Raw genomic sequence first — 27,408 nt, 5'->3', positions numbered from 1 at the left:
TTTGCTAGAATAAACTGAAAAATCCCATAAATAGAGGCCTGATACCTTATTTATTTATTTCTTCTTATACCGTACACGTGAGAATTTGCGCACTTGTTACAATGCTTGTCAAGTCTTTATAACAGATGGCAGGCTGCCTGCTGAGCCACATTTCTGAGTGTTAGTGATGGATGCTTGTTAAGAGGAATTGTGACCACAATACAAAAAACACACAGCAGGTAAAGCAAGAAATAACGTTTATTCAGAAGCTGGCTATACAAGGTAAACACAATGATGCAAGCTCATACATCGCATCTAGGGACATATACCAGGCGATCCCTCGAGTTACAGGCATTTAGCCAAGAAGAAGAAACAAGACTAGGCCCAGAATGCATTGCAGGTCCATCCAGTAGATGAAGACGAATACCTTTTATGATGCCGATGTGTATTAAATGCTCAACATCACTTTTAGTAACATAACCTATGTGGCTGTTGGACGAGTTGTCTGGGCTGAGGCTGGGAAGGGACTTTGGCTATGATTGGCTGAGTGATTTCCTGTGTCAATATTGAGGCCAGGAAGGATCAGGCCCCACCAGAACGGCAGGAGCAGGGGATCAGGCAGGGGATTATTCCTTCATTTTTTTTTTTTATGCTTTAACAATAAATCTAGTGACATCACTCTTAAAGGGGTACTCCGCCCCTAGACATCTTATCCCCTATCCAAAGGATAGGGAATAAGATGTCTGATCGTGGGGGGTCCTGCCCCTGGGGACCCACGCAATCTCCCCGCTGCACCAGGCGTTCGCTCACAGCGTAGAGCGCCGGAGGCTCGTGACGTCATGACTGGGCCCCGCTCATGATGTCACGGCTACGCCCCCTCAATGCAAGTCTATGGGAGGGGGCGTGACATCAGTCATGCCCCCTCCCATAGACTTGCATTGAGGGGGCATGGCCGTGATGTCACGAGCATGGCACGGAGCAGGGCACTGTCATCGCCAGTAATCCGGCATGGAGGGAATTTCGCTTGATGCACCGGATGTGTGGGATGCCACAGTCGAGATCGCGGGGGTCTAAGATGTCTAGGGGCAGAGTACCACATTAAGATGATAACAAGACATAAAACAAGATATAAAATTACATGTAAATCCTTCATTGCGTGTCTTTCTAAAATCGACTTAAAGAAGGCCATAAGCCAAAGCAAGACCTACCTAGCACTGCTTACAGTATCTCTCATGGCAACCAAGTATTGTGCACTTTAAAAACCAATATGTCCAATCCCTTTTCCTAGCTAGTTAAGCAGCCCCTTGCAAATCAGGATATCTGTGGGATCATATATACATATATATATATATATATATATATATATATATATGTATATATATATGTGTATATTATGTATGTATTATGTATGTATATGTATACAGTATGCCATTTTCCCTGCAGAGGGCGCCAAAGTTTGTATGTTTCAACCACTGTTTTCACACTCAGCATAATCTGATTGGTTCCAGCTCATGCAAACCTTCTGTATAAGCCAGTGATGTCCCCTGAATGTATAGGCTGCATTTAAATGGTTTATCCAGAATTAGAAAACCGTAGATGCTTTCCTCCACAAACAGCGACACTCTTGTTCTCAGCTCGTGTGTGGCATTGCAGCTCAGTACACTAAATTAAGTGGAGCTGAGTTGTAATACCACACACAACCTGAGGACAGATGTGGCGCTGTGTTTGGAAGTAGCAGCTGTGTTTTTTTTAATTCTTGATAACGCCTTTAAATCACAATACTCACCCCTATAAATGTACACAGACAGACATAAGTGCTGACACCCACTGAATGTTATTTCCAATTTACAGTTTGCTTTTTTGACGATGAAAGTATCATTGACCCTTGCAGGTTTTTATCCAGACATCCGTATTGCATGTTGTACAAATATCTAGGGCTCAAGTGCCTGAGATGCTTGGCTTGGCCTTTAAAGGTTACAGGACCAAGAATAGAATGGAGAAATCTCATCACGGTCGAACATTGGCACCTCTAGCTATCTAAGAGCCAATAACAACTTACGCCGGGTCTACTGATGAGGCAATGGAGGGAAAGTGGAAGTGACCACCAGCACTGACAGCACCTGTGGTGGTTGTTGGGGGCTCCATCTATGCTAAAGACCACAAGGAACTTGTCATTGTCACAACTATATACTACTATGTATTCAGTCATTATATATTCTTGCCAACCGTCCCGACTTTGCTCGGACAATCCTGTGATGGGCATTTTTGGGGTGATTTTAAATCTTTTGGGGGCATTTCTGAAAGTGGATCTTAAAGGGGTACTCTGCCCCTAAACATCTTATCCCTTATCCAGTGGTGGGACCCCCTTGATCTCGGCTGCGGCTCCCCAGACATCCGGTGCATGGAGCGAACTGGCGATGCGGGACGGAGGCTCGTTACATCATGGTCACGCTCTGCTCGTGACGTCACGGCCATGCCCCCTCAATGCAAGTCTATGGGAGGAGGCGTGATGGGCGTCACGCCCCCTCCCATAGGCTTGCATTGAGGGGGCATGCCCGTGACGTCACAAGTGGGGCGCGACCATGACGTCACTAGCCTCCGGGGCTGCACCTGACACTCTAAACAAATGCCGGGTGTAGCAGGGAGATCGCGGTGGTCCCCAGCGGAGGGACCCCTGCGATCAGACATTTTATCCCCTATCCTAGAGATATGTCTAGGGGCAGAGTACCCCTTTGAGGGTCCAGATTTTGGTAAAACATGTTGCTTTTAGCACCAATATTCTGTCGACCATTACATGGAATTTCCCTTAGTGTCCTAAAGTCTAGTGAAAAGACCAATTCTGATCCAGAGCAGGATTTTCACAGACGGTCATTCAATGCCTATGTGTATTCACTCTATGTGAGAACATCGCCCCTCTAGAGAATCATTTTTGTGTGTTCATATATTCATACATTAAATTACATTTTAACGTGCTTCTGTTGACCTCCAGAGTCAAATTACTCTAACGTTTATATCTTTTGCACTCAAATTTTGGGGCTCAATTTTGACAAATGATATATTACTAGGTTAGGATTTATTATGAACTAAAATCCTATGAAGGGCAAAGTCAGGTGACAATTCTTGTAAGTTGCACAGGACTTTTTACCCCCTAGAAAAACCCTGGCAGCCAAGTAACCTACCTACAATTTTACCATGAAAGCAAAACCATAAATAGTTGCTGTGAATTACTTAATCTGAATCTTCTTTAGTCTCCTGTCCAGCACTGTGTTGAAAGTGATGTTAGGCAGTATTCAGCATTGTATATGCTGGCGGCCTGCGTCTGCGTCAATGAAGTTACATATAAAGCACATTCCTTATGATACAGCATGGACCAAAATGGTGCAGTGCATCCAACTGCTCCTCAGTGCATTGGTATAAACCATAGCCCACATGTCTTTCTTGTATGCATTTCAACTATTCTTTCGAGGAAGGTTAAAGGACCAAGAACTAAAGTGCAAGTTGCCATATAGGTGTACATGATTAATAAGAGCATTCACAATGATATAAAAGAATACAACATTTCTAAATAATAATCATAATGGAACAAACTGTTTTGCGTAAATCCATCTTGTCATTGGTAAGATAGGTCATGGGGCCTATCCCGATCTGGATATCTACAGTGCATGGGAACTTGTATACGCACTGGGCCTGTATACAGGATCCTTGGCTTTTTAAAAGTCTTTTGCACTCACAATTTTGACTGATCATTTTATATTCATGGGGGGAGATTTATTAAAACCCGTGCAAAGGAAAAGTTGCCCAGTTGCCCATAGTAACCAATCAGATTGCTTCTTTCATTTTACAAAGGCCTTGTTAAAAATAAAAGAAGCAAGCTGATTGGTTGCTATGGGCAACTGGGCAACTTTTCCTCTGGACAGGTTTTGATAAATCTCCCCTATGGTCCTTTAAGCAATCCACTTAGCTTCAGCTATTCCCAAACTCTACTTTTCCCAATGGAAGGGGAGAAGGTTAGGCCAGGGTTATGCTAAAAAGCATATGCCACATTGTTGCAGCCTTAACATGAGCCTATTGTGAAGAATTCCCATAGACTGTTGTCATCAATGCTCAGGCTGTACAGTGAAAAAACTCAGAAAGGATCCTGGAGAACGGACCCCTCTTATATTCCATCACTTCCAACTCAAGATGAAGGTCGAGCAAAGTAACAACATTGGCCATGTGGCTTAGCCCCAATAGCTGTCTAGATATAGTGACACATCCTTGTATTCTGTACCGTCACATTCATAAATCCAGCTATATTTTGCTTCTACATCTCTTCTTCCTTTACCCGCTCAATTACATTTTTTGTCTGTACTTCTTCCATTTTCACGTATTAAAGCCTAGTATACTCTCCCGGCAGTGGAAAGTTATCAGCCATTGTAGTGCATCGATATATGTGCAGCGAGGAGCCTATGCATAGAATACTGAGAGGTTTTTATCAGTGCAAAGGCAAATGTCAAGTCCCGATTCTGAAGCCCATTACCCATCCCGCATATCGTTCCGTTATCAGGTCGTAGATCGCAACCTCACAATAGCGATCCCTCGTTGTCACCTCATCCTTTAGAGACAAGACCAAGTGGCTTCCAAAAGATCTTCGCATTATATGGTTAATCGTGAGAAATCGTCAGAATTGTCTGTCCCCAAACCACCCCACAAAAAATATTACATTATGTTCCGAACCTGACGTTGATATCGATCTCCTATGATCATCACGGTTTTATTTTTCCCCGCAATAGATTACTTCTCATAAACAAAACCATTGGATCATAGCAAAACATCTTTAAGAAAAATAATACAAAGGCTGTTTAAGGTGAAAAATTGTAAAAAATAAAAATTACAAAAGCTTTCAACAAAATTTGAATGGTCCACATTCTTTTACGAGGAAACTTATTTTCATCATTGATATCCGGTTCAGTGTTTTTGGAGGAGCTTTACCCTGTTAAGTTCAATCTAAATGTCCAAATTTAGAATTTTAGATTTTTCCAATACTTCTATTTGGCAGTGTAGGGAATGTTACACTTTTTTTGCTCTTTTTTGTTGAGTTGGTCTACTCCAGATTACTTCTTGGACAGAAAAATTTATGGGGTGTATTGGAAAGGGGAGCCAGATGGTAGACTATCTCTCTTCAGTCGCAGGCTCCCATACCATCCTCTAGGTGAGAATGGATAACTCCGGAATCCTGGAGATTTGGCCCCAGAGTCTTCTGACTCTATAGAGATATCAGAACCTGTAGGAGATCTTCTGGCTCTTGGTGTTTCTGGCAGAGAAGATCCATTGCCTACAGTGGGGCTCCAAGGTGTGCTGATATGAACAGGGGACTGAGGACTTGTTACCCCCCATGGTGAAGTGCTCTTCCTTTTTGCTGCATTGATGATATTACGAGCCAATAAAGCTTTCATTTGCTTGCCGGCCTTGGGGTCATTCTCCATTCTTAGAGGTGATGGGGACTGGGACCGATCACTCCAGGCCGGAGACATGGAGCGTGGTGGTGGAGGACTTTGTATGACTAATCTTTCATCATAGCTCTGTAAGGATGCTGAAGAACTTGCCCACCCGTCCAATGATTTACTGTGTTGAAGTGCTTTGTTGTTGGAGGATCCAGGTATGAATTCCTTTAATTTCTGTGAAGAAAAAAAATGATAGTTTTACTACAAAAATACGATCTACATCATTAGGTTACACCAAAAAACATCACCTTTACTAAGCGGTCTTACACAGGAATTTGAGTATTGCTGCTTAGAATACTCAGGTCCTTCACCTATTCTATTGTGACTAGTTTTATTTTTTTTATATAAGGTCCTGCTCTAAGGTCTGACAATTGACTGCACCAATAATAATTTGCTCTTGATGTTACCCAATGTATAGATAATCATATTGACCAGTAACAGGGAGATATCTGTCCCTCACAGCCCCTAACCCCACTAAAGCTATGCCTAATGTCAGCGTAATTACCTTTGTAAGGGCATTGGAACCTATTCATGCCCTACTTGAGAACCACCAACTATAATAATACCAACGCGTACGAAATAGCACAAACAAGATAACCGAATAGTGTATATACCATATATCGATACCATATGTACAGAGAAACCATTGGCATGAATTAACCATACTACAGTCAAAGATAATAGACCATTAATAACTCCATTATTTGACCACCAATCCAACGTGTTTCTCCATGATATAGCAAATCACAGTTCATCAGGGATATATAATGCGTACAACAAGCATCCTAGGTTACTATCTAGATATTTTTATAAGCCAAGTCAGAAAGTCCTAATGTTAGATTACCCATAGTCAAGTGTTGTTGCCCCTTATCAGTTTAGAGCAGGGCTGTCTGGCTTTCCAAGATGCCTTCGTCAGGGTACCAGAGGGGTATTGTTTCTCCTCGAGGAGAGCGCTGCTGTATGAATGTATTATATGTATGTTTCATTTTTGGTTGCAGATCAAAAAATATCAAGAATGTTTAGTTTTTTCAGCATAAAGTTCTATGTTAGTTACAGGCAACTGTGACTTACAACATGTCAGTATGTCTAATATGTTTTTTACTTGCTCAACGTTTATGTCGCACAACCAAGGTTACCATGTAGCCATAGCCAATTCCTTAAAGGGGTACTCCATTGCTCAGCGTTTGGAAAAACTGTTCTTAACGCTGCAGCCGGCCATCGGGAGCTCGTGATGTCATAGCCCTGCCCCCTCGTGATATCCATCACTTCCCCTCCCATAGACTTGCATTGAGGTGGTGGGGCGGGACATCATGAGGGTGCCATCACGAGCTCCCGGTGCCGGCTCCAGCATTCAGAACAGTTTGTTCCAAATGCTGAGCAGCGGAGTACCCCTTTAAGCCCAACTGGGATTTTTGTTGGATTTGGAATATGATTTTCTTCATCATTTGGGATTCCCATGGGAAACATACAAAACTGTGACCCTTACATCTGTGCCAGGGGGTATAACTTGCCCTAATTAATTGCATGCAGTGTTGCCAACTCAAAGAAAGGTCAATGCTGTGTTGGCAAAGGATTTTCAGCTATGTTAGCAGTAGCACCTTGTAAAGACTGACTGACCATTTATTTTTGGGTGTACAAGAGGTAGGCAACAGGTATGACCATCCTGTCCACCCTCTTACCAGCCGTCATGTTACTCCATTAACATTGTGCTGTTTATTTACTCCCGGAGTCTTGGCAACATTACACGAGCTTCTTCCACCCTCATTCCATCAGCTGATTCCAGTAGATTTATATAATGTAATGGGACCTATGTATTGTATAGTAAGATGTCATCGGCAGCACCACCCTCTCCATTATACTGCATCATATTATTATTATTCTATTCAATTGTCTGTTATTTCATCTCGATGCATGCCTGAACTAAAATGCCTTCATCCTAATGTGACAAGAGAAACAATAAGGACGAGGGTTACGAAATGACCTCACACTTTAAAGAACTAAAATCGCATGGAAAGGAATAACAATCCTATCTATATCAATTCAAAATGGCATAAATGTTTAATTGTAGGGGTTCAACAAATTGGGGTGCCTGGTCCTGGTAGAAGGATGGCTGCAATCAGTCCCATTATAGTGTATAAGATTAAGGGGTAATGTAATTATTTGAGGAGACTGGTGAGGCTTGCTCTTTGGTGTCACCTATTGGAGGTAACTTCCCTGTATGTCAATGGCTGAAAAAGCCTTTAAACATGACTAGAGAATGTAAGACAGTCCAGTCTACACTGTTCTGGGGATGATGGGGGGACATTTATTGAATATGCAATCTGTGATCTATCCCCTTATTGTATGAACTTCTGCTACTTCTTAAAGGGGTTCGAACGCTGAAATTGTTCCGAACGCTGGTGACGTCTAGCCCCACCCCTTGTGACGTCACACCCCACCCCCTCAATGCAAGTCTATGGAAGGGGGTGTGACGGCTGTTGTAGTTTTGCAACCACTGGAGAGCCAAAGGTTGTGGAACGCAGTTCAGTAGTAAACAGGATGAATTAAAAAAATAATAATAATATATATATATATACATATAACAATTGTATCATAGTTAAAATCCTCTGGGTGTGATACCACCTTTTGCCTCCAGATGGCAGCTTGACCTTTTGCACTGATTATAAGCTGTAAGATGATGCTGCAGTACTTTGCAATATGATAATATTAGTGGTTGCTTAAAGTTTGTCTTGCATTGTTTAGGCATTTAAGAAATAATATTTTTTGCGCTGTGGTGGACATTTAAGAGATTATTTATCTATCATTTCCTCTTATCTATATATATAAAACTCAACGTGTGTATGTATGTGTGTATGTATGTATGATGTGTGTATGTTCCCCAAAAAACGTCTAAACGGCTAAAGATATTAACATGAAACTTGGCCACATGTTACTTATATATCAACAACAAACATAGGATAGGTAATTTAACCCTTACTCACCCCCATTTGCCAGGGGCGGGATTTTTGTTTAAAGTCCCATACAAGTCTATGGGAAATATATGTTACTGCATAACTTCCAAACGGCTGGAGATATTTCGATAATACTTGGTCACATGTTACTTATATGTCCACTTAAAATATAGGATAGTTAATTTAACCCTTAACTACCCCCATTTGTGAGGGTCAGGGGTTTTGTTTAAAGTCCCATACAAATCAATGGGGAATGTATGTTCCCACATAACTTCCGTACGGCTGGAGATATTTCAATACCTGGTACACATATTACAGGTCAGGATAGGAGGTCGGGATAGGAGGACGAGATAGAAGGTCGAGATGGGAGGTCGAAATAGGAGGTCGAGATAGGAGGTAAAGTTAGGAGGTCGGGATAGGAGGTGGAGATAGGAGGACGGGATATGAGGACAGGTTATGAGGACGGGATAGGAGGTGGAGATAGGAGGACGGGATAGGAGGACGAGATAGGAGGTCAGGATAGGAGGTCGAGCAAGGAGGACGGGATAGAAGTTCAGGATAGGAGGTCGAGATAGGAGGTCGAGATAGGAGGTCATGATAGGATTTCGGGATAGGAGGCCGAGATAGGAGGACAGGATAGGAGGTCGAGATAGGAGGTCGAGATAGAAGGTTGAGATAGGAGGTCGAGATAGGAGGTCGAGATAGGAGGTCAAGATAGGAGGTCGGGATAGGAGGACGGGATATGAGGACAGGATATGAGGACGGGATAGGAGGTCAGGATAGGAGGTTGAGATAGGAGGTCGAGATAGGAGTTCAGGAAAGGAGGTCAGGATAGGAGGTCAAGATAAGGTCGAGATAGGAGGTCAGGATAGGAGGTTGGGATAGGAGGTCGGGATAGGAGTTCGAGATAGGAGGTCGAGATAGGAGGACGGGATAGTAGGACAGGATAGGAGGTCGGGATAGGAGGTCGGGATAGGAGGTCGAGATAGGAGGTTGAGATAGGAGGACGAGATATGAGGACGGGATATGAGGTTGGGATAGGAGGATGGGATAGGAGGACGGGATAGGAGGTCGGGATGGGATGTCGGGATAGGAGGTCGAGATAGGAGGATGGGATAGGAGGTTGGGATAGGAGGACGGGATAGGAGGACGGGATAGGAGGATGGGATAGGAGGACGGGATAGGAGGTCGGGATGGGAGGTCGGGATAGGAGGTCGGGATAGGAGGTCAGGGTATGAGGACTGGATATGGGGTTGGGATATAACAACAATATATGAGGAGGGGATATGAAGTCAAAAGCTTCCTCCTTTGATTTTCCTCCCCAACAAGGATTAGGAAGGAAAAACCGGGCAACGCCGGGTATTCAGCTAGTATAAATATATAGAACTCAATGGGTGTGTGTGTGTGTATGTGTGTGTGTGTATGTATGTATGTATGTATGTATGTGTGTATGTGTGTGTGTTCCAGAATCACGTCCAAACGGCTAAAGATATTAACATGAAACTTGGCACACGTTACTTATATGTCATCAACAAACATAGGATAGGTGATTTAACCCTTACTCACCCCCATTTGGCAGGGTCAAGGTTTTTATTTAAAGTCCCATACAAGTCTATGGGAAATATATGTTACTGCATAACTTCCAAACGGCTGGAGATATTTCCATAATACTTGGTCACATATTACTTATATGTCAAATAAAAGTATATAGTAGTTAATTTAACCCCTATGCTACCCCCATATGTGAAGGACAGGTTTTTTTTTCAAGTCCCCTGCAAGTATATAGGACTTCTGGTACCATACGCCACAAGCTTCGCTCTGCATCTCCTGGTTAATGCGTCAGTCACTGGAAGGTCACACCCCTTCTTTACCACAATGCAGCCCCACCTGGGGACGGGATATGAGGATTAGAAATGAGGATTAGATATGGGGATGGGATATGAGGACGGGATATGAGGATGGGATATGAGGAAGGAATATGAGGTCGAGATAGGAGGTCGAGATATGAGGACGGCATATGAGGTCGGGATATAAGGACGGGATATAAGGACGGGATATGAGGACAGGATATGAGGACGGGTTATGAGGACAGGATATGGGGATGGGATATGGGGATGGGATATGGGGACGGTATATGGGGACGGGATATGAGGTTGGGATATGAGGGCGGGATATGGGGATGGGATATGGGGATGGGATATGGGGAGGGGATATGGGGACGGGATATGAGGTCGGGATATGAGGACGGCATATGAGGACGGGATATGAGGTCGGGATATGAGGTCGGGATATGAGGACGGGATATGGGGATGGGATATGGGGATGGGATATGGGGACGGGATATGGGGACGGGATATGAGGTCGGGATATGAGGACGGCATATGAGGACGGGATATGGGGATGGCATATGAGGACGGGATATGAGGTCGGGATATGAGGTCGGGATATGAGGACGGGATATGAGGATGGGATATGGGGTTGGGATATGACAACAATATGAAGTCAGAAGCTTCCTCCTTTGTTGATTTTCCTCCCCAACAAGGATTAGGAAGGAAAAACTGGGCAACGCCGGGTACTCAGCTAGTCAGGGGTATAAATAGTGCTAACTGCTCCAATACAGCCACAAAGTGATGCTATGTAGATGAAGCAGAACGCCGCTGTATCTGTGTTTTTCTATAGCACAGCAGTTCATAGCTAGGTTTTCCTATATGCAGCTTGTGGCCCTTCCCTTGTTTAAATGAGCTAGCCAGGGCTGGATGCTACAGAATGCACAAAACTTTGCCTCGTAGGAACTAGCACTCACACAAGTCCCTTGACCCCTAAAATCTGTTGATCCAGAATTTTTGTAATTTTTTTTTTTACTTTTAAAGTGCAGCACAGGCTGTTATTAGAGAATAATGTAGAGGTTCTTGTGTATGCCTTGTGCTTGCCTATTGTAGCTGATGTGGCAGGCATGGGTTTTCAGCCATATTGATTCTTCTTTAATCATTAAATTATTTTCTATTGCTGCCTATATTTCCCATGAAGCCTCTGGCCTGCAGAGAGAGGAGATGGAGTCTCATTACTGAGACTTGTAAGTAGGTTGGAGTCAGTTCACATTATATACAGACTGAATGTATTTTTTGTATTCAAAGTGCAATTTTTTTAAAAGAAAAATATTGTAATTATAGTGATTTTGCTCTATAATTACAATTGAGGTTTTTATAGAGATTTTTAGTCTTCAGGCTATGTTCACATGTTGTGATTTGATTGCATTTTTTAAACTTTTTTGTGTGTTTTTGGGATTTTCCAAAATCTAGGCAAAAATTATGCATTTTTACTGCGATTTGTGCAATCAGCAGTTTTTCAGCAATTTAGTGAAAATCACAGCAAAAATATAGCAAAAACACAATGTGTGAACACAGCCTCAGGGGAGGTGTATTGTTTCTATATCTGCTGATTCCATAGATAGAGCAGCAGCAGTATACACATCTGGGTGGGGAGGGGAGAGGTCTGTAGGCTGCCACGAGCAATTTGATAGGTGATGATGTCATTCTGTAGTTCAGAGGAATTCAGCTGACTTAGGAGAGTCCACTTCCTCTGACACACTGATTTACTGTGGGTCAAGCTGGTGATCACATGACCCATTTACAGCAATGAAATGCATGGATGAAGCTGTGATGAAATAAAACAAATATGGGTGGATTTGAAGTATCCGGCGGGAGAACTTCAAAACCACCCATATCCCTGCCGGATCCGTGCCGCACCCCCATTCATTTCAATGAGCCAACTGGAGTCAGCCACAGACCGAATCTGGCTTTGGGCCTGGACTGAAAACCGTGGTCAACTAGTTCACTCCCGCCGGATTGGACTGCCATATGCAGAAATTATGGTGTGCAGAACTCCTTAGTAGTGTTGAGCGCGAATATTGGAAATGCACATTTTTGCCACCAATATCAGCACTTTGCGATTTCACAAATATTTATAATATTTCGATATATATTCGTAATGACGAATATTCTTTTTTTTTTCTTCACGGTACACATCCCAACAATGATATGTACTGTGATATGTACACATTTTTGCCTGCGGTCGGGAAACCGCATACGGCCGAGAAAGCAGCCGACCGGAGGCTGCGGTTCACTCCGGTCGGCTCATAGACATGCATTAACTACGGTTCCCGAATACGGCTGAGTGCGGGCGCCACAATTAAGCCCTGCCCACCCCTCCTCCCAGCCGTATACGGGAACCGTAATGACAAACCGTAGTGTGAACCCAGCCTTACTTTCACAAGTGCATTTCGTCAAACTTATACGTGAGACTGGCAAAAATCTGCCTGTGCATATCTGACGACATCTTTGCTCAGATCAGCACGGGCGCCATTGAATCCAATAACAGTCACCTGGTCATCTTCCCGAATTATCCCACTTGTGCCACTTCAGACTGAGTGATCTGCAGCATTCAAAAGCTGGTTACGTTTAGAGATTGATCCAAACGTAGTCACACTAGGTCCGTGCGGATCCCAGCACAGTTATGTGGACCTCTGAGATTCTCCCATCATGTCCGTACCTCGGAGGCACTAATGCGGCCTTGGATGTCACCATAACCACAGTGTACCCTGAACGCAGGTGTGAATAGAGCCTGACAGGGCAGCATGTATTATTATAACTGCAGTTATGGCGGTAATCTACTGCGATGGTCTCCAAACTGTACACCCCCAGTTGTTTTGCAAAACTACAACCCCTATCATGCCCGGACAGCCGTAGGCTGTCCGGGCATGATGGGAGTTGTAGTTTTGCAACAGCTGGGGGTCTACACTGCCTAAAGAAACCCTGTCCCTATAACAGCCAATCACAGCTCAGCTTTCACTTTACCACAACTGGTTAAGATATAAAAGCTGAGCCGTGACTGGTTGTGCCCCAGTGTGTGCCCTCCTGTGGGTATTGCCCGGCACACGAGGCCTAGTCGGTGTCTCCGGCCATCCCTGCACTCACATCCACCTCAGGCGCTCGTACTCGATCTTCTCCTCCTCCTCCTCCCGCTTCTGCTTCTCGTCCAGGCTGCTCCTCTTACTAAGCGTCCGCCCGAAGATATCGATGCGGTCAGGCGGAGTCACCGGTCTTTCCCGCTTCCTGCGAGCCACCGTGTTGGAGCGGGACCTGGATAGGCAGGGGAGGAGCCACACACACTGGACAGTACTATGCGATGCCGATCTGATTCGGCAATCGCATAGTATAAGGAAGTGACTATCTGTCACAGGACAGCAGCGGTCGGCGGACGTCGGCTCACGGGCTCAGATCAACAATGCAGTGTCCCGGAATGAGGGTTAACCGGGACCCGGGACAGACTCTCCAAATGCGGGACTGTCCCGGGCGACACGTGGTCACCCTATGTGGAGCGAGAATGTTTAGTATATGCGAATATAGGCACTTCCAGAGTACACTGATCCCTCCCTTCTTTTAGGTGAAAGATATAATGCGCACTATGCCAATTTCATTACTTATTTTCGCATGGAAAAAAAAGTGAACGAACACGGGGGGAGATTTATGAAAACCTGTGCAAAGGAAAAGTTGCTCAGTTGCCCATAGCAACCAATCAGATCACTTCTTTCATTTTGCAGAGGCCTTGTTAAAAATGAAAGAAGCGATCTGATTGGTTGCTATGGGCAACTGGGCAACTTTTCCTCTGGACAGGCTTTGATTGGGGGAGATTTATGAAAACCTGTGCAAAGGAAAAGTGGCCCAGTTGCCCATAGCAACCAATCAGATCACTTCTTTCATTTTGCAGAGGCCTTGTTAAAAATGAAAGAAGCGATCTGACTGGTTGCTATGGGCAACTGGGCAACTTTTCCTCTAGACAGGCTTTGATAGATCTCCCCCATAGTGAATATCCGAATTTCGCGAACCTAGGACGAATATTCATCCATATATTTGCGAAATATCGCGAATTCGAATATGGCCCCTGCCGCTCATCACTACTCCTTAGATAGGGTATTGTCAAGTCTACTAATATGACACATGTGACTAAACTGTGTCATCCTGAAGTTGCACATTTTCCAACTCTATTTTTATACTTAAAATTTGCAGAAAATGTTCCAACCTCAGCGAAGTGACAGATCACGGGTGTACGTCTATCAAGTCTATGGTGTTCGTTTAAGGATAAACAACTTTGCTGCCATTACCCTGACGGGAGCGCAGCCCTATGCCAGAGTTACGTCTTCGGTAATGTCACATTTTCACAGAATTCTTGTGATATTCTTGTCGGGATTTAATGTCTCCTGTGTTATTTTCTGTTGTCTACCAGCGCCATTTGGTTTGTTTATACTGTTTGTTTGATGAATACTAAGTGTATCTAAAAGAAAGTTTTCCATTATACGGAAGGCGTGAATAATTTATGAGCTGTGCTGTTTGCTCACTAACACCAGACAGAGCTGGATTATAGCAATAGAAAAACAGAGCTGATTGATTCTAAAAACAGCACCACACCCGTCCTCAGGTTATATGTGGTAATACAACTCGAAAACATCAAATAACCACAGCTCACTCCGATCAGCCTTAAATGGGTACTCCGGTGAAAATCTTTTTTTTTTTTTTTTTTTTTTTAATCAACTGGTGCCAGAAAGTTAAACAGATTTGTAAATTGCTTCTATTAAAAAATCTTAATCTTTCCTGTACTTATTAGCTGCTGAATACTACAGCGGAAATTCTTTTCTTGTTGAAACACAGAGCTGTCTGCTGACATCACGAGCACGGTGCTCTCTGCTGACATCTCTGTTCATTTTTAGGAACTGTCCAGAACAGCATATGTTTGCTATGGGGATTTCCTTTTACTCTGGACAGTTCCTAAAATGGACAGAGATGTCAGCAGAGAGCACTGTGCTCGTGATTCAGCAGACAGCTCTGTGTTTCAAACGGAAAATAATTTCCACTGTAGTATTCAGCAGCTAATAAGTACAGGAAGGATTAAGATTTTTTAATAGAAGTAATTTACAAATCTGTTTCACTTTCTGGCACCAGTTTATTAAAAAAAAAAAAGTTTTTCACCAGAGTACCCCTTTAACACCTGTGCAAGGACCTCCCAGTCCCGCTTCCGGCTTCAATGCAGAGCAACACAAAAAAAGGAATGTCCAGAATCCAGGTTGAAGTAAAAAAAGGGATATTCCTTTTTTTACTTCATATAAACTCTGACACGTTTCACGCTTTCACGCTTAGTCATAGAGTGACTATGACTAAGCGTGAAAGCGTGAAACATGTCATAGTTTTTATCGTGTACATACAAGTTTTCCAATAAAGGAATATTCCATTTTTTTTTTCACTTCAACCTGGATGCTGGACGTTCCTTTTTTTGTATTGTAATACAACTTGGCTCCAACTTGGACATCTTATCCCTATCAAAAGGATAGGGGATAAGATGTCTGATCGCAGGGGTTCCACAGCTGGGGAGCCCAGCGATCTCGGCTGCGGCACCCCAGACATCCGGTGCACGGAGCACTGGCGATGTGGCACGGAGGTCTCATGACATTACAATCACGTGCCGCTCGTTACATCATGGCCACGCCCCCTCAATGCAAGTCTATGGGAGGGCGCGTGATGGATGTCACGCCCCCTCCCATAGACTTGCATTGAGGGGCAAGGCCGTGACATCAAGAGCAGGGCGTGGCCGTGACATCACGAGCCTCCGGCGTTCCACCCGACGCTCTAAACGAATGGCGGGTGCAGCACGGAGATCACAGGGGTGCTCAGGATAGTAGATAAGATGTCTAGGGGCGGAGTACCACCTTTAATGCAACTGAGCTGCAATACCACACACAACCGGAGCACAGGTGTGGTGCTGTTTTTTTTTACACCATCAGCTTAGGTTTTCTAATCCTGGATAACCCCTTGAAGCGTGGTTATATCATACCCTATGGAAAAGTTTTAATGGTGGGTCTTCCATTTTACATCTGGGGCCCTCCAGGTCCCCTATTGCAACCCCATGTCGGAAAGGTGGATGCACCTTCCCTAATTTCTTCACTAAATGATCAGTGGGGACACCTTTTCTGAAAGGTGAACAGTGTATGCATTACTAATACAAACACTGACTGCCAGGGGCATAGATAGAAAATGCTGTGCTCCATAGGAAACATTTGAAAGGATGCCCCGCCATCATTGCATTGCTCCGGCCTGGGCAGAATGAAGATGCTTGGGAGGCCACAGGCTTAAATTACAATAACCTTTTTGAAGTTTCAGGATGTACGGGGGGGGGGGGGGGGGGGGTACTACAAAGCGCTTGCCCTGTATGCCCCTCCTACATCTCATTTCTGATAGCAACCAAGACCAATGAGTGGAAATAATGGGAATCAATACTCTTATGGAGATTGAGGGTTGTCGTGTACATAGAGTTGTAGTACTGGAGGTGTCCAGTTATATTCCTCCAGCACTACGAGTCCTGGCTGCTAGGGGGAAGATGACAACTGGATTATAGGGGCTCTGGTTTATCAATTGCCAGGATAAATTGTTTCATAGTATTAAAGGGGTTTTCCGGTGGAATTTTTTTTTCTTTTTTAATCAACTGGTGCCAGAACGTTAAACAGACTTGTAAATTACTTCTATTTAAAAATCTTAATCCTTCCAGTACTTAGCAGCTGCTGTATGCTCCACAAAAAAAGTTCATTTCAGGAACTGTCCAGAGCAGGAGAAAATACCCATAGCAAACCTATTCTGCTCTGGAAAGTTCCTGACATGGACAGAGGTGTCAGCAGAGAGCACAAAAAAATTATAACTTTCTGTGAAGCATACAGCAGCTGATAAGTAGTGGAAGGATTAAGATTTTTAAATAGAGGCAATTTACAAATCTGTTTAACTTTCTGGCACCAGTTGATTTAAAAGGAAATGTTTTCCAGTGGAGTACCCCTTTAATTCTAACTTGGGTCAATGGAACAGCATTCTGTTGGTTCAAGCAATACGTCCATCTATCCATACAATGGAAGAGTCTCTTTAACAGGTCCTACACTTCAGGGACTATTGTAATGGGTGAACTTTCGTCTGTTGTCTGTGACATGTAGCCTCTAGTTGACTTTTCAGCACACTATAAAAGTGAATCAGCACCCCATAAACACACACATCAGGACCAGGGTTAACTAATTGGTGAACAAGCTCTGGTAACATGAATGTAGAGCTTTGAAAAGCCCTGTAATGGCCCAAGGGGAAATTAAGATGCCTCATTGTTGAATTCCACAATGTGACAAACCATCAGCTCACACTGTGGTTTCTCTAAAGCTTATTCACCAGGAAATGAATGGTGAGTTCTTAAAATGGTTCTCCGTAGGAAAAAAAAATATTTTTAAATAAACTGGTGGCTGAAAGTTATACAGATTTATAAGTGACTTCTATTTAAAAATCTTAATCCTTCCAGTACTTATCAGCTGCTGTATACTACAGAGGAAGCTATGCAGTTCTTTCCAGTCTGACCAGTGTGTTCTCTGCTAAAACATCTGTCCATATCAGGAACTGTCCGGAGAAGGAGAGGTTTGCTATGGGGATTTGCTTCTAATCTGGACAGTTCCTGACATGGACAGAGGTGGCAGCAGAGAGAACTGTGGTTAGACAGAAAATAAACCATACAACTTCCTCTAGTATTCAGCAGCTGATAAGTACTGGAAGGATTAAGATTTTGAAATAATTTAGAAATCTGTATAACTTTCTGCCACCAGTTTATTTGAAAGCATGTTTTTTCCTCTGGTGTACCCCTTTAAAAACCTCCATACACAGAGAAAAGATGTCTGAACCTGATCATTTTGGTCGGAATGCTTGAACATCTAATGTGCATGGTTGCCCACCCAACATTTCTTGACACATAATGTTGAGGGACAAAAGGACCAGGTGTGTTGGATTTTAACACTCTGATCCTTTTGTTCTTAGGGAGATAAGCTACACCACAGGAGTCTGGCAGCGGCTTACCACCCTTCTTTCCATTCAGCGCTCATGTATATAGAGGGGTTCCGTGCACTACTATTGCATATGTATAGTTACTTTTATATACTGAATAAATAGTATGTGGACAAGTGGTCTATTCCCTTTTATATATATTGTGGCAATGTGTTTCATGAAAACATCGATTTTCTTTCTTTTTTATAAATATTTTAAAAAGACCATTCCTAGATACGTTTCAACATGACACAAACATGAGGGTTGTCAATATCTGGAATTACTTAAAGGGGTACTCCTCCGCTGCGGACCCCCGCAATCTTGGCTGCGGCACCTCAGACATCCGGTGCACGGAGCGAACTTCACTCTGTGCCGGATGATTGGCTATGTGGAGACTTGTGACGTCATGGCCACGCCCGCTCGTGACTTCACAGCCATGCCCACTTAATGCAAGTCTATGGGAGGGGGAGTGACGGCTGTCACGCCCCCTCTCATAGACTTGCATTGAGGGGGTGTAGCCGTGACGTCACGACCGTGGCTTGGCCATGACATCAGGAGCCTCCACCCGACACTCTAAACAAACGGTGGGTGCAGCAGGGAGATCACGGGGGTCCCCAGTGGCGGGACTGCCACGATCAGACATCTTATCCCCTATCCTTTGGAAAGGGAATAAGATGTCTAGGGGCAGAGTTTCCCTTTAACATGCTCTTACATAAAGTAAAGGGGGACCTGGAGGCTCTCTTGACTGTTCCTATGTTACTCTTCCTGGAAATGTGTGAATAAATAGGCAATCGGTTGGTACTATTGGTACTATTACAATCGACCCAGCTTCATGTAACCTTCAGGAAGCTGACACAAGAGGAGTAGTCTGGCAGGGTCAACACACCGAATGCCCCAACCAAAGGGGGCATCGCAGATGGCATTGCACTTAAATATATTATATAGCAATATTAAATTACTGTATGAAGATGCTATACGGTATGTAGTCTTATTTGAGTACTGTACAGTGGTATGTATATAGCTTTTGTATGGCAGAAATTCATAGACATATGTTACTTTTGTAATGTATGGTGCCAGTGTAAATGTATAGTGATACTACTTTATTTGGACGATATATGGTACTATTATTTGGTCACCATAAAGTATGGCACTTACAGTTAGGCATATAGCATTGTTGGGGTGGGGAGGTTACTACACAGTGTCTAATCCAATGTAAGCCTAGTCCAGCACTGGAGAGCTGAAGGACACTAGATAGTAGGTTTTTGACCCTATAATGCTGCTACGTTGTAAATTTTACCAATATGAAGAGTCTGATGACAAAGTTCCGTATCTCAGAATTCTAGACCCTTGTGAGGGTTGTACTTAGATTTTTAGAGTAAATTGCTGATACCACCCATATTGGTTAGGTTTTGGCAAGCAGTAACCACCCAGTCTCCCACTCTCCAGTGTAAGGACCCTGCCAAACGGCTCCCCATAGGGAGCCGTTTGTCAGGGTCATTACACTGGAGAGTGGGAGACTGGGTGGTTACTGCTTGCCCAAAAAATCTTCAATATGGGTGGTATAAGCAATTTACTCTAAAAATCTAAGTACAACCCTCACAAGGGTCTGGAATTCTGAGAACTTCTTGGCCTTGTGTGTGTGAATGAATGTTGTGTGCCTAAAACAACCCATACTCTAGTAAAAATGTATTACCGTACGTAAAAATATGTTAAATGAAAACTATTGATGAGATGGAATTGTGTTACATGTAATTTTTTTTTTTTGAAGAACGCAATTACGCAAAAAAAAAAAAGAAAAAGAAAGAGGCAGAAGCAAACACACACACAGAAGTCTCAGTCATACAGAAGTATTCTCTTTAACATACCCATAGCAAAAAGTGCATAAATGATTGGATTAGAGGAAGAAAGAACTCAGGAAGCCAGAAATCGTCCAGAAACGGTACAGAAGGTGCGGAAGATGAGGAAGGTAGGAGAACTTCAGAAGTCCAAGCAGAAAGTAGAATGTTAAATGTCTTTAGAGAAATATTTCCCATATTTTGTCTAGTTGTGTTTCAGTTACCTTTCTAATGGTCTGACTATGTAAGTTGTATGCATTGAGTTTTTGTATGGGTCAAGCACCATGTGACCTGCTTTGGTCTCCGTACCAAAGACGCCACCACCACTAGTACTCCTATCGCTCACAGTTAAAAAAGATAACAAACATTATTTGTAATATGGAGAAGGTTTCCACACCTGTGATTCCAAGCCTGCATTTTTGGCAGAAAATGTTGGCCGGGGAGCTTGTATTACAGTCTTGTTTCGAGGTGACGATACTGTCATATTTGAGAAAGGAACCGGAGATATTGGAGATAGATTGCTGGTTGGTGTTCTTCTTCCATAGCTTGGAGGAGTATCAGGCACTGGGGATGGTGATATATTGACAGATGAAGGTGATCGGATAGACTGAAAATAAGATGGAGAATACATAGTAGGAGAAGGAACCACAGGGGAGGTTGGGCATGATGTTTGTCTGGCGAATCGATGCGATTCAAGCACCATGGGCTTTGGTGGAGGTGCAGCTTTGGGAAGGGTGCTCACAGGATCTTTAGCTGGTGACAGGATGAACAAAGAAGACTGGAGTTTGTATGGCTGGCGTTTAGATATTTCAAGTTCCTTTTTTGATTGCATGGTCTCTGAGGCAGTATTAGTAACAGGTGTAGAGGCAGGAAGCTTAGGAGATCTTTGGTTGTTCTTGGGTTGCTGAGTAAATGGAGGAGGTGTTGTTTTTGAGCCAAACTTCCAAGATGGCGGCAGAGACATTGTAGGAGAAGGAGATCGAATGGAATCTATTGGTGCAGGGCTATCTACCACAAAACGCTCCATTCTGGACTGTCTGCGTGCAAAAAGTTCTGCGCCTTTCCCTTTATCCTCGGAAAGGCCTTGCACAGGCATACGTGGTGGCTTTGGACTTATACCAGGAGACTTTAAACTGGATGACCAATTGGGCATTGCATCAGCTTGGTCAGCATTGTCTGCAGCATTAGGTGATTTATTTAGGAAATTTGAAGCTTCAGCTCCAAGAGCAAATGGCTCATCTTCAGTCGCTACATCTCCATGCACCTGTTTTCGTCTTTCATCTGCATTTTGCACCATTGACAGGAGTTCCGGATTGGGCGCCATCTTTGGCTTTTCAATAAATGTGAACATTGACTTTTTAGGTCCTTTCCGTGTAGATATTGATTCCAGAATACCAGTCTTTGGCTGTGGTGTAAGTCTTGGTTCTCCATGGTTAATCACTTGTTGCACAGGGGCATGCACAGGAGTAGTATGTGCTGGCTCTATGGGATATAAAGCCGAGTATGCAGGTGGAGACCGAACACGTGTGACCGGTGGAGGACTCGATAAAGTTTCTGCATAAGTGGGTGGAGGTGGGAGCTCAATAGTAGGACCTTTTTCTGAAGAAGGCACATTTCTCTTGGCAGATGATTGACCTCCAAAAGGCTTAGCTGATCGGTTAGTTACAGATACTGGTTTTGATAATGTTAGATGAACTTCACAGTACTGTGTGTTTGGTGAGCCATTTTGTTCTTTCTTAACAGGAGGTTCTATTTCTTGGCTACTCTCAATAACTAAACCGTTTGTGTTAGAGTTTGACACTTTCAAAGTTTCCTTAAGATATGCACTAAGAGGTCCTTGATGGTCTTCCTCTGAAGCACTTGGTGAAGGTGCCCGTTTATCTACAGGAGGGAAATCAGTATCTTTGGTCTCATCTGCCCAAATATCATCGGTTGCACTTGTGTTTTCATGGTTTATTGAAGTTTCTTCCATACTGTAAAAACGTGAGGGTTTCCGAGAACCAAACTGAAGTTCTGTCTTTCTTAAATCAGAAAGCTTTGGACCATGCGGGGCATGCTTGGTCCTTTGTGCTTCTGCCTGTTGTTGTGCAAGTTTCTTTTCCTCAAGAGCTTTTAGTTTTTGCCGACGTCGGTGAAACAGCTGAGCTCCCCTTGAACAATTTCCTGAAGGGCTTAGCTGGGAAGCATTGTGGTCACTAAGCAATTGCGCTTCCCTCAACTCTTTCTCTGTGAGACTGATGCTTCTTGGAATATCTGTGGAAAAATAAGACAATACAGTTACTTAGGTAACTAAGAATAAAACAAAACTAAAGAATTGGTAGGTTAATAAGTAACATAGAATCACAGAGTGGCTATGTTGAAGAAATCACAAGTTGTATTTAGTGAGAGACTATTTGGTATATTAAAGATGAAGTATTGTGGACAAAAACGTATCCCTTATCTGCAGGATAGGGGAAAAGTTTTAGATCGCTGGGGATCTGAGCTCTGCCCCCCCCCGTGATCTCCTAAATGGAGCCCCGCCTTTCCTCCACAACAGCGCATCACAACCCCCGCCTGAAGCGGGGGCTACCACGCCCCCTCTATATAGCTCTATGAGAAAGCCGAACTTTGACGAACAGCTGTCCCATAGAGCTATATGGAGGGGCATGGCAGCCCCAAAGCGGGGGCTGCCATGTCCCCTCCGTATAGATCTATGGGAGAGCCGTTTGTCAATCTTTGGCTATCCCATAGAGCTATATAGACGCTCCGGGAAACATTTTTGTCCACGATACTTCTCCTTTAAATTGTGTAGGCACTTATAGACCTTTTGGGATTTGTCAACATTTTGGTGCTAAAAAGTGCTCATAAAGTGAGTTTGTCAGGCGATTTACACTGCCCAAACCATGGGTAGCACAAAATTCTAACAGGCATTACTAACTACTAAGTTTAAATCTAAAATGCTGTGCCATTCCAAAAAAAAAAAAAAAAAACAACAACATGGTGTAAGACCTACCTATGTCACCATGTAAGTCGTCTGGAAGGTGGTATCCCCAGCCAACTTGGCTTGATAAGAAAAGATTTCTCCCTATTTAAGTATTATTGTTTAACAGACACTTCACCCGATGACATGACTCGGCCATGCACTAGGTATTTCTCTAACAAGCCTACAGCATTTCGGAGTAATAGTTGGCAGTATCAAGAGATCCTTCTAAATTTAATGCCGTTTAGGGTTCAGGTAGCATAAATCTTTTTGGCAGATTTCATTTGAGGATTGTGATGAGGTGTTTGTTGACTGTTGCATTGATACATCATGATACATGTCTACTATATCGGTGTTTAAATAGTACTATTGGTCTTTCCGTATAGGTCTGCTTTACTCCTCCACGTGCTTCACCACAATGGAAATGTAAGGCCCAACATTTGCTCATGCTTCTCATCCAGAGGCATAAATAGAGCCTCTTAGGCCCCAATGCAGACTCTATTACAGAGCCCCCACCTACCATGTGCCATTTATAAAAAAAGGTGCATTCTTATATGGATGAGAGATTTTAAGTCCCCTCACAACACAAGGGCCTGGGTATGACTGCTACCTCTACATTCCCTAAAGCTACATTACTGTTGTTTTCCTCTTGGGATAGAATTGTATCAGTATCGAAGTTTTCTGCTTTGTATATATTTAGGTTAGGAATACATGGCAACATCCGGTCACTTGTAAGCTGGAATTCATGCAAATGCTGCACAGCTTTTTCCTTTATAGGAAAACAATGAGTTCATGTGTCGGCTTTAGGAGTCTAATGTATAAGTAGATGGAGCGGCCCAATTGGTTAGGGGGCCACGGCCACCTTTGAAAGCAGCAAGAAGCTTTACCTTTGCCTATTACGTTGTATATAAGGTCCTGAGCTGATACATTTTATAGCTAATGCTTACTAGTAATTTTTGAGAAATATGAGGGGGTGCACTAGAATGAGCTATTGGACAGCAAGGAGCACAGAGGCTTTCTTCTGTCTGTGTCCGCCTTTGGGAGAATATTAAAAGGTTTTGCAGAATAAAAAAAAAACATAGCTTCTTTTTTTCAAAAACAGCACCATTCCTATCCTACAGGTTGTATGTGGTATAACAACTTGTCTTTATTAATTTCAATGGAACTAAGCTGCAATACCACACACAAACTCAGGGACAAGATTAGGACTATATTTAGAATAAAGTAGTCATGTTTTTTATTTAACTAAAAAATGAAATAAATTGTCATAGAGTTTACAGCTCACACAAAGTTAAATGCTTTCAGAACACATTCTTCATCATTACGAGAAGGTAGAAATAGGAGCAGACATCTACTAAGAAAAGCATTCTAATGCAGATGAAGAATGAGTGGAATGCCAGGACAGTCAAAACATATATTATTTTACATAATATTATTTGTTTGTGGCTTTTATGTCTGGTGAGCTTGAAGGCCAGAGCGTTCTTATCTCACTGACGCTGCTTTGTTTACATGGGTGCTCTTTTGTCTACTCTTTGTTCTTCCAAAGAAAGGGGGAAACCCAACCTGCCAGAGACATATCAGGCTGCCTGGTAATAGGGGCATGAAAGTAAGAACGATTACTAGTACAGAGACCCGGTTTTATCCTCTTTACTTAATGTATGCCACTGATAAAAACTAAGGAATTATGGGTTAGAAATTATAATTGTGGGTGTAATTTGCAAAATATGATCTTGACTGACAATAAAAATGCCAACTACTGAAAAATGACGCTACGAGGTGCTTATGAGTAAATCAGGGACATTTTATAGATGACGTCTTTTACTTATACAACTAAATTCTTGGACACGTAATAAAAGACAAGTGGCGGTGATCTATGCTAAAGACTTGTGCATTAGTTGAGTAGCAGTTTCCATTCACTTACTGCTGTTATGCTGACATCAATCCAGAAGGCTTACATGCAGTGGCAAATTCAATTCTACTAAGATATGACAAAGCATATCAGGACTGATCAGGACCCTTCATCTGGTTGACCACATTAAACATGTTGTCATAACTTAATAGCCTGTACTTTGCTACTTCATTTAGAGCCTTTGGACTGATGTGGCTGAACTACATTTTTAAAAGTTACAGTTTCCCCCTACAGATCCATTGACCTCAATAGAACAATGTTTTAAGTCTTCCCTTATCAGAGCAGACACTATAGAGGGAACACTGGTCCTATGTTGTGCACAAGGCATGGGCGTAACTATAGGGGGTGCAGAAGGTGCAGTTGCACCTGGGCCAAGGAGCCTGAGAGGGCCCATAAGGTCTCTCATTCCCATATTAATTAAGTTCTATAAATTAAGCATTATAGTTTGAGCCCCTGTTACAGGTTTTGCACTAGGGCTCAGAATCTTCAACTTATAGGTATAATAGTTGGTATCAAAGTGCCTAAGAAAATTTCAATTTCAGCTTGTGCCAAGAGATGGTGCCCAATGCTTTTGCCATTTACCATACCTTCAATGCGAACCTGCGCAATTAAAGTTTGGACATATATTGCACAGTACCAGTAATAGACTTATAGAAATTATTAGTGTTAACTAAACTATACTATAAAACATGAGCCACTTAATGGCTTGTGTGCATATACAAGTCACTGTGAAATCATGTGACACATCCTCAATAGTTTCCTAAGATAAAAAAAAAACCCAAGGAACCTTACAATGAAAACTAAAAATGCAGTTGCCGTATTTTCACAATTCTCACAGTTCAATAGAACATGGCGCAATTGTTTTTTAATGGGATTGTTATGTAGTTAATGGGGCACAATATGGCATACTTGTCATTTTCACATAGGCTAATTGACTCCTGTTGACATATCAGTGCACTTCTAAACCCAAATTGTTATCCGTCAGAGCACAGGAAGCTATGTCTACATACAACAAAAGTGCCACATACATCTATTATCTCCAGCCCACTAGACGTCTATATGTTCTGAATAGGAACAGAGAACGGCTAATTATTCAGGAAGTTACCAGCAGATTGTAAGCGCGATAGAGAACGATTGAGGCCGAGATGGAGAATTAAAAGCTAAAGTAATGCATGTAAGAAGACAGCCGTGCCTGATGGTAAATCATACATCATTAGAACGGTGAGGACAGACTTCTATGGGAATGTGCCACAATGATCGCATAAATCTTGTTTTTGTAATCTGAAAAATTTCTCTCGGAAATGTTTGTTTGGGACAACTCGAGACCCTTGACCAATGGGTGCGCCATCATTATTTTCTATGCAATAAGTATGTTCCTTCCAAGTGTTCCAAGTGTTCCTTCCCTGCTGCCAGTCTTCCACAGTCTTGGTAAAATTTATATTGTAAGAAGTGCCCTCCCGTTATTTGGTAATTATATATTAGCTTGTTAATTTAATATTGGTGTCTAATATTGGAAGGTAATCCACAAAGCTGAGATATACGAGCAACATGGCCCTGGGCTCTACGGATCTTATTACAGCTCGGGAACCCCTGAAACTATTTTCGCCTCCTGTGGAACTACTACTTAGCTTGCTACTTCAAAGAAATTTAGTGTAAGGGCAGGTTAAAGGGGTATTCCATGAAAAAAACTTTTTTTCATATATCAACTGGCTCTAGAAAGTTAAACAGATTTGTAAGTTACTTCTATTAAAAAAATCTTATTGCTACCAGTACTTATCAGCTGCTGAAGTCGAGTTGTTCTTTTATGTCTGACAACAGTGCTCTCTGCTGACACCTCTGTCTGTCTCAGCAACTGTCCAGAGCAGGACAGGTTTACTATGGGGATTTGCTACTATTCTGGACAGTTCCTGAGACGTGTCAGCAAAGAGCACAGTTGTCAGACAGAAAAGAACCACTTGACTTCAGCAGCTGCTAAGTACTGGAAGGATTAAGATTTTTTTAATAGAAGTCATTTACAAATCTGTTTAACTTTCTGGAGCCAGTTGATATGAAAAAACTTTTTTTTTTTTTTTTTTTCATGGAATACCCATTTAAGCATTCTGGAACTTTTCATTCTGGCCTAGATTTATTGCCTACCCCCATGTTAAATGTCTCAAGTATGCCATCTCTACTGTATGAGGGATCACTGTTGCCACTATTGTCTTCTGAGAAACCAGTGATCAAACTTAAATTAATCACAGGGTTGTGGTTAAGGGTCACTGCTTTAGTCTGGACTCTGTTTGAAAATATACACAGTAGTTTCCATGCCAATAACATGTAATTTTGGGGTGTCCACGAAACAAGGACCTTTATAATCATCTTGCCTTCCATGTAGTCTATAGAAATTACACTTTAGGAGTAATGGCCCA

The 27,408-nt window shown here is 42.8% G+C and overlaps 1 protein-coding gene and 1 long non-coding RNA gene across 8 annotated transcripts in view; one reads left to right on the top strand and one right to left on the bottom strand.

Annotated features, from left to right (window-relative positions):
- Nucleotides 1–908: 908 nt before the first annotated feature.
- The window catches only part of SYNPO (synaptopodin), a 143,360-nt gene continuing 116,860 nt past the window's right edge, over nt 909–27,408 (bottom strand). For all 5 annotated transcript variants that reach the window (XM_056516899.1, XM_056516901.1, XM_056516898.1 and 2 more), the window contains 2 exons: nt 20,530–22,385; nt 909–5,636 (listed from right to left, as the gene is read on the bottom strand). In XM_056516899.1, coding sequence (XP_056372874.1) covers nt 5,094–5,636; nt 20,530–22,385 — 2,399 coding nt within the window. In that variant the 3' untranslated portion in view covers nt 909–5,093. The remainder of the gene's footprint in view (nt 5,637–20,529; nt 22,386–27,408) is intronic.
- Nucleotides 14,165–27,408, top strand: part of LOC130267329 (uncharacterized) — a 100,623-nt gene continuing 87,379 nt past the window's right edge. For all 3 annotated transcript variants that reach the window (XR_008843146.1, XR_008843145.1, XR_008843147.1), the window contains exons 1-3: nt 14,165–14,382; nt 14,479–14,613; nt 20,066–20,263. This is a non-coding gene — a long non-coding RNA (uncharacterized LOC130267329). The remainder of the gene's footprint in view (nt 14,383–14,478; nt 14,614–20,065; nt 20,264–27,408) is intronic.

Source organism: Hyla sarda, chromosome 4, assembly GCF_029499605.1.
Source record: "Hyla sarda isolate aHylSar1 chromosome 4, aHylSar1.hap1, whole genome shotgun sequence".
NCBI lineage: Eukaryota > Metazoa > Chordata > Amphibia > Anura > Hylidae > Hyla > Hyla sarda.
The sequence above is the reverse complement of the archived record's forward strand: the minus strand, read 5'-3'. Positions and strand labels throughout refer to the sequence as shown.